This window comes from Xenia sp. Carnegie-2017, unplaced genomic scaffold, assembly GCF_021976095.1.
Source record: "Xenia sp. Carnegie-2017 unplaced genomic scaffold, XeniaSp_v1 HiC_scaffold_2, whole genome shotgun sequence".
Taxonomy (NCBI): domain Eukaryota; kingdom Metazoa; phylum Cnidaria; class Anthozoa; order Malacalcyonacea; family Xeniidae; genus Xenia; species Xenia sp. Carnegie-2017.
The window spans coordinates 6,847,065-6,855,280 of record NW_025813482.1 but is presented as its reverse complement, the minus strand read 5'-3'; the positions used below and the strand labels follow the sequence as shown (position 1 = coordinate 6,855,280).

General features: G+C 34.9%; 1 protein-coding gene and 1 long non-coding RNA gene across 3 annotated transcripts; one reads left to right on the top strand and one right to left on the bottom strand.

Annotated features, from left to right (window-relative positions):
* The first annotated feature begins 1,876 nt into the window (after window positions 1-1,876).
* On the top strand, window positions 1,877-2,206 carry LOC124439871. Its single transcript, XR_006946489.1, has 2 exons — window positions 1,877-1,948; window positions 2,048-2,206. It is a non-coding gene; the product is annotated as an uncharacterized LOC124439871 (long non-coding RNA).
* Window positions 2,207-3,981: 1,775 nt separating this feature from the next.
* Window positions 3,982-7,886, bottom strand: LOC124439868 (probable methyltransferase-like protein 24). Of its 2 annotated transcripts, XM_046990142.1 has the most exons (7): window positions 7,774-7,886; window positions 7,468-7,613; window positions 7,120-7,210; window positions 6,953-6,992; window positions 6,541-6,853; window positions 5,672-5,900; window positions 3,982-4,349 (listed from the first exon to the last, which is right to left on the bottom strand). In XM_046990142.1, the coding sequence occupies exons 3-7, from the start codon at window positions 7,201-7,203 to the stop codon at window positions 4,068-4,070; spliced, it is 948 nt and encodes a 315-aa protein (XP_046846098.1). In that variant the 5' UTR covers window positions 7,204-7,210; window positions 7,468-7,613; window positions 7,774-7,886; the 3' UTR covers window positions 3,982-4,067. The 2 variants fall into 2 exon arrangements, with proteins under 2 accessions (XP_046846098.1, XP_046846099.1); XM_046990143.1 differs by lacking the exons at window positions 7,468-7,613; window positions 7,774-7,886 and having other exon boundaries at window positions 7,120-7,382.
* Between the last annotated feature and the right edge of the window lie 330 nt (window positions 7,887-8,216).

The window sequence follows — 8,216 nt, the reverse complement described above, 5'->3', positions numbered from 1 at the left end:
AGTGAGGCGTGAAATGATTTCGAGGTATTGAAAGGAGTCAAAACTTCAAGCTTAAAAATTACAACTGTTTGTTTAAGCACCACAAGTCATTCCTGTTGTAATTCTCAAATTAAACCAAATTTGTTGTTGTAATTTTAAATGTTTGGTGTAGTTATCAAACCAGAATATTCTGAAATGGCTAGAGAAGATTTATCTGATGATGAGTATTGAATCGTTTCCATTTTCCAAAATCATTTATCGCTAGACTGAGTCCCGGCTACCCGGGCTCATGTAATCAGCCCCTTAGACTCAATGGATGTTCGCTTCATACACAATGCTATCTGGTGTTTCTGTAAATGAATTATATATTGTCATAGTAAACAAGTTAATACATAAAAAACCAAGATAAAAAACTACTTTGTACAATACTGTGCTAAGATATGTTCCGACCTTAAAATTTGTATCCAAGATTAGAACATGACCAAAGCCACTCGGCCAATCAGCATCCGGTATTTTGATGTTCTATATCTCATGCCCACTCTCATACAGCGTTGTTGCGCACGTCACCTTTCCAGAATGATTTGAAAATCTTCGTCCTTTCATGTCAAAATTCTGCCCATGATTTTAAAATACTCAATGCTCATTCCGTATTATCCTTGTTTTTTTTAATCTTTGTTTCTCACTCTTTTCAATTTTTTCTACTTGTATTGCATCTCGAAATCTGTGGACACGTTGTTCCTTCTCTTCAATCTGACTTAAGAATAAATTTATGTCACACTTTCCTTCACCCTTGAACAAATCTTAAGTTCCGATCTGCCATTCTAACAATTCCAACTCACTAAATTCACTCATCTCGTTATGTGCACAGATTAAAATGAACGACGTTAAAACTACTGCGTAAGGATATTAAATCCTTTCATTTTGGAATTTTAATTACTTTTCTTATAATGAAACAATCATGACTAACTGATAATCACTTAAATGAAAGCAGGGCAATTAAGTTCAATGCCATAAATAATCCTTCGTGGCTTTGGTCATGTTCTAAGACGGTTAGAGCATGATCACGTGTGTCCTATGGGATTAAGAGTCCCTCGCATTAGATAAAAACTCACTTGGGAATGCACCCTCGTGAATTTCTCTCTACTTCTCGAGACTCTTAATCCCATAGAACACACGTGATCATGCTCTAACCTTTACAAAGCTTATGACAAAATTCTTTAAAGGGCATCTGACTTAAAAATTTTACTATTTAAATTATAGTTTCACTTAACAGAACTTTGAAAATTTGAAATAGCAGGTATATTTGCCGATATATTACCTCAACATAGCAGAGTTCCCTTAATTGTGAAGAGTTAATCGTATAAACAATTGCATGATCATTTCAACCAAAAGTTGACTTGAATATAATAGATGTTGGAAACTTTGCAGGGCCTCGTTACGCAAAATGACGTAGAAAGCTGTATAGATCGGACATTACAAAAACTTCAAGATTTCGAGAATGAAAAGAGATGTTCACAAACTGTTTTAGAAAATACACTGTCATTTTCAAAGTTCGATTAAATGAAACTATAATTTGAGTAGTAATATTTTTACGTCATATGCCCCTTATAAAAAGCACTAAAAGGACAAAGAATTGGGTTACTGTTTTTTTAATGTCATATACTTTGTACAATATACAGATGTCTATAACCAGAAAAAGGTAACCAATGGTCAGTACAGTAGCTTCTTGGACATCCTTTGATATCTCCAAATCACATGTCGCCTGGTTAAAAAAATGCGATTTCAGATTAGCTTGACGCTGAAAAAAAATCAAATCAAGGGAGAAGTCAAAATGGCTGTGATTACGGAGATGATTCTCCTGGTTCGACACCTATTCCTTTCGGCTACGCTGCGAGAAATTCAATTATTCAAAATGAATTTGAGGTGTTGCAAATGCTTGGAAAAAGGAGGGTTTGCTTCAGTTGTCATGGTTACTTTTTATTATATACTTCGTTTAAATAGAATTAAGTAATTTAGTCATGTGAAGGAAATTTTGTACCTGATTTGGAAATGCTTTATATAACCTTAGGTACATAAAAAATTGGACGGCTGTCTCTATGCGATCAAAAGAATTCCTTTGAATCCGAAAAGTGTATGGTTTAATCGCGAAATTACTCGAGAAAAGAAGTTACTTTCTAGATTGAATCATGAAAATATTGTAAGGTAAAAAGAAATTTACCATTCAAAATGAAATAAAATTCTAGAACATAAGGGTTGAAAGCGAGGTTTAGTTTAGATGATACAAATTGCTTGGCTTAAAACTATTATAACAAAGTAGATAATCCCTTTTTTCCACGAAGCCATGGATGCTTTCAATCATTATGAGTTATATTGTATAAGGAGGCTCTTGTTCATCAAGAGAGGGTTATGAAAACGTTACATTGTAAAAGCGAACAAGTAAAAAACGTATAAACATGTTTAGAGTTGGTTTGAGTTCAAAGTCAAAAAGGCAGAAGCTGTTTGAACGTTTGAAGCATCCTTGGATGTTTTAATATCTTTTACGAGAGAACTTCTTCTTGTAAACAAAAAGATAAAATTCGAAAGCATAAAACCCCGTTATCGGTCCATGCTTCCCGATACCTTCTTAAGCGCAAGGCACTAGAACGCCACATGTTAACGTTTCGGTAGGAGATTTCGACCCCTCCACGCTATCTTACTTGGGAGATGCAATAGCAAGCTTCCGCCCATCAGACCCCGAGATTGCCTGGGATAGTCTTTGCTCGGGGTACGCAGGGAGAGTGCGGTCGCGACCGTGGTCAGGGCCCCTAAGCCACTGCATACTATATCACACCCAGCTTCCACTGCTAGTTGACATCTACTATATAAAGTATTTACTTTATATATATATATGTACAAATTCAAAGGCTTACGAAAGTTTTGGTATAATTGACATTGTTACTGCGCATGCCCAAATGATTTCAATGATAATTCGCGACTAACTGAGTTAATTGCGACGAATGTAGTGCAAGTACATATAGTTAGTCGTTTCCATGACTATGAGCAATTAGTCGAATGGACTGCGCATGCTCGAGCGCATGCGCAGATAATTTCTCTATTAAATTGCTACTGAGCAGGAAATTTACTTCATAATCGGTGCTAGTAGATGCAGTTGGTCATGGCCATGACCATAAACTTGGGCAGCTGGTAAAGTCGACTGCGCATGCGCAGATGATTTATCTGAAAATTTGTCACTGAGTGAGGTAATTACTCCATAATTGGTACTAGTACATTCAGTTGGTCGTTTCCATGACCATGAACTTGGAGAGTTGGTGGAGTTGAATAATGATGCTCAGATTTTTTCTCCATTAATTTGTGAGGGAGCGACCTCTGATATTTGAGCTTGTATTTGCGCTTAGCAAATTTTCAATCATATATTTTTGGCCCGCTCTTTGTCTTCTTAAGCTTGTTTTGACAAATGCATATCAAACTCATCAACACTTTGTTACGCCACTCATAATATCTGTGACAATGTTGGAGATGTTTTTATTTTTTAGTTTTTAACTTTGTATGTGCATATTTTGTGCATAAGCAATGCTCCAATATTTATGACAAACATTGTAATTCGTGGACTGAGGTAGAAGAAATACTTGAAAATGAAACAGTGAAACAGTGAAAAAAAATCAAGCTTGACAGAGGAGAAACAACGACGCGCAGGTTGAAGACAGCTTGATGAAATTGAACGTAGTTCAAGCACCCAGCGTACGTTCGAGAGTTTTTGATGAGGACTCGTTGATCAATAAAAACACGAATGATTCCAAGCATGTTGACGACGATAAAAGCTGTAGCGAGGACGAGGCTCCAATACAAAAACAATCCATTAACAACACGGAGCCTAATTAAGATATGGCCAAAACAAATATCGATGAATCGCATATACAGTTTGGAAACTCGTTGGCTCACGCGCTATCCAGATTTCGTGCAACAGCCCCCCCCCCCGATAATAGCATAGTTGCAAGAAATGCGTAAAAGCATTGTAACCATTATATTACTTCTCTAAATAAAAATTATTAAATGACAGGGAAATATTCATGTCCATAAGCAAGTGGCATTTATCTTAATGGAAGATTAATAAGATTTGTATTTATATACGTTATTTCATAACATTGCCAACAGAACATGTTTTTGTGCATGTGGGCAATTTTGAACCCTTGTCTGTCAAGCCACTTGACTATACCATAATAACGACGAATGCCTGACGCAGTATCACTCACAACATGAAATTCTACATTCAATTGTTTAACGTATTTTTTTAAGGTTCCTTCAGACAACATTTGTGGTAGACATTGCCATTCATCGCACTCTATGTCCATCTTTAAAACGTCAATCAAATTCTATAAAACATTGTTTGAATTTTCAGAATGGAATACTATGAGGTTTTAGTACGAAATTCAACCGCAAAAAAGCCCATTTAATTTGTGCAAAAACAATCGCAAATATTGTAAATTAGCATATCGATTATACACTAGTGAACAATAATTTATAAAGATGGATTTCAAAATAGCAAATACCATGGTGAATGGTGATAATAATGTAATAGTTCTTAAAAGAACTGTTTTAACCAGAACACTAACCCAACAATTCAAAGGAACCATGCTATAGCATGGTTTGGAAGTTCTCATTTAGCAGACGACACCTGACGAGTAGTCTGCCGAAATGCATAGTGTCTCTTTCTAGCTGTAAATAACGGTTCCTTTGATTTATTGTAAAACATCTTTTACGCAACACTCGCTGTGCCAATGCTTATTCTGATGAAAACTTTAAAATTATTAAAAAATGTCGCTCGTTATTCCAGCTACGCGTCATGGAGTCGGTATTAATTAAATTGACTAATCCTGTCCTTTGCCGACAAAAGGATTACGTGTTGATTCTGTCTCTGTTTTAAGTGGCATCTCTAAAAATAGGGATGACATTGACCTTTTGTAACATAAATATAGCATGATTTGGAAGTTCTGGTTTAGCAGACGTTGACACCTGACGAGTAGTCTGCCGAAATTCATAGTGTCTCTTTCTAGCTGTAAATAACGGTTCCTTTGAATTGTTGGGTTAGAGCTCTGGTTAAAACAGTTCTTTTAAGAACTAATACATTGTTCTTATCACCATTCACTAAGGTATTTGCTATTTTAAAATCCATCTTTAAGTTTGTCACCACGACAAAGTCTCTGTTTCAATAATTTATAAGGAATTAAGAAAACATATTACGCCTTGTTAATAAAATTGCAAAAATAACATCATCTAGGCAATCTACGTAAGGTGGGTGATTATAAAATTATCCTCAAACTGAAAACAATTTATCTTCACACTTTCCAATGCTGTAGAAATCACAACAAATTTATAGTAGAGATGCTTCATGCTCATTCTTTAACATTCAATGGGCTTTGTAAATTTGGAGGACTTAGGCCTAATTTTCATAAATGTTCTTACATTTTCTGAGTTTGGGTGAGGGGAATGAGAGGGGAATGAGCAATATAAAATTTACTGTCGTTATCCAAGTTGAGGCAAATTACAAAATAATGTAATTGTTGTGCCAAGGAAGTACTATAAATCATTTCTTCATTTACGTCAATTTATCGACATTCTTAATTTGTTTGACAGCCATGCATGTGGCTGCCCCTTGATGAAATCTACATAGGAAACAAAAAATAAAATTTAATACTTTCTCATGACGAAGATCCTTGATGATGCTCTTCAATGTTCTTGTTTTCCATGCAAGTTTTCCAAATTCTCTGGGTTTTCCTTCGGAATCAACATGTGCCAAGCCAAGTCGAAAAAACTGTACGTATGGCGAATGAAAATGGTCTTTTTGCTGCATGGATGGATCAAAAGAAAACACCTGGCATCCATAGTTTGCAATGCTATCATCAAAGGACCATTCGTTGGCAATTCTTTGAGAAAGATCATAAATTTCATTAGTTAATGCAGTGATATAGTAACTCACAGAAATCGCTCATTGACATAAATGTAGCAATGTTAGAGAAATTTTATGTATATTGTTATTTTGTTCCAACCAGGATTGAGAAATGCTAATTGTGGTACTTAATGCTAATATCAAAGAAAGTTACTTACTTGCCTAGTTAAGTTTTCAGACTTTTTACGAATTATATAGTACCTAAAGTCAAATGCTTATTGATAATTTTATGTACTGGCAATTGATCCTGCTATGCAACTTTTTCTAGGTTCCCGCACTGGAAAAACAATATATATTTTTAAAGAAATGAATAATGTTAATGCTCTGAAATTTTTATAGCATGACTAAAACAGGAAGGCTGACTTTGCTATAATGGTCAGTTATGTTTAAAAAACTACAGTGTAGAAAATGTATTTATGCATGCAAATCTTCGTTTGGCAAAGCGAACATGGATATTATGAATTCGTGTAACATACAGCACGATGGTCTCCAAAGTGCATTCAAGTAAGAAATGGCATTTATTTCCAAAAATTCCTCTATGCAGACTGAACATTAAAAATTTAGCATATTTTTTGGATTTATGATGACTTCTGTACATAGCTACAACTGCATCTAACCCGATGGAGTAGACAATGCAAGATCCTCTCTTCAGTTTAACTTCAGGATCAAGGCAGAGGTACCACATTCCGTCGGGATCAAATTCTGGTGGATTTTTATCTTTCCTATAAACTCCTCCAAAGTGACGTATATTTTTACACACAACTCCTTGACTAGACATGTGTAATTTATAGCGTGTCATCTCTTCATCAAAAGTACCCTGACCTGCGACTTCCGGTTCTTTGTATGTAAAAATGCTAGTTGTATCTCGGGAACTCCTTGTCAAGTTAGTATCATCTCCTGTGATTGACCGTGACTTTGAGTTTTTGAGGGCTGTTAAAATATTAAAAAAATTCCTTTGATTTTTGCATTCATTCTTTTATACGTACTAAAAACAAATGATAATGCCAAACATATGCTGTAATTACTTACCATCACTCATTAACTTAGTGAAGATGATATTTTGAAACCGCTGTAAACAAATGAAAAGTTACTGATTTGATTTCAACACCAAGACAATAGGTTGAACAAAATATTTATGATCAACAGTGAATGGAACGACAGCCCGACCAAGACCTTCACACTCATTTTCAACTCACCAATTTTTTATATGTCCAGACAACGCACATAAAGGTTGCTAAAGCTAAAATACTATAAGATATTTTCCTGATATTTCGAAGCATCTGTTGTCTGAAAAAATTCAAACTATTTACATTGAGCTAGTTGGATGGGCAAGTTTACTTTTGAAGGTAAACTTGCATTGAAAGGCCATGGCCAAAGATCCAGCTGGAACAATGTCCCTAGCATACATATCTATACATCAAAATTTAAAATGGAATTTAACAAATGTAATATGCTGTTATCATTGTCTGTCCAGTGTACAAACTAAGTCTAAAAAGCTGTAAGATTTGCCCCCATGCAATGCAAATCACATGATCTCAACTTACCTGTCTGTTGATTTTGATTTGCAACAATAAGACGGCTTCAAATACAATTTGCAACTTTTATCTTCGTAATTGACTCAAGTTTAATGATTATATGACCATTATTGTAGCTGGTAAATAATTGTACCATAACTTGCACCTTGCACGTGCTATCGAAATTTAATCAAATTTACGATATGTATCATGCAAAATGCATACAATTATATAATATTTATTTGGAATGAGAGACTTTCATTTACGTCCCTGTCAAGATTATGCACGGTACCCGTCTGATGATTGCATTGACATAACAATAATAGTTAAGGATACCTGTTCTTTGTTTTTGAGCGCTTCTGGTCTCTTGCAGCTGGGCTCTAGCTGCTTTGTGGCTTGAAGTCTAATGTTTGCATTCAGTTTTTGTTCCTACATATCATTATTATTATTATTACTATCATTATGATTATTAAAACCTTTTAAAGATATTTTTGTAGGATAAGCTGAGTGACAATTAGTTTCGTATCGTGGACATCACACATTTATCAATCACTTTTCACATTACTGAAAGATGACTCAATAGTCGCTTGTCATTTTTTTCCTATATGTGCCAACCAGAGAACGTCATCATCGTAAACCTATATATTTTGTGCGTACACAACTACCATATCCTGCTGTTTTGTTCATAAATCTATAAATAACATTTTGAAGCAAGATCCAACAAATTAAATGTCTTGTAGCTACATGTATATATAAAGGAAATTGATCAACTCATTGAA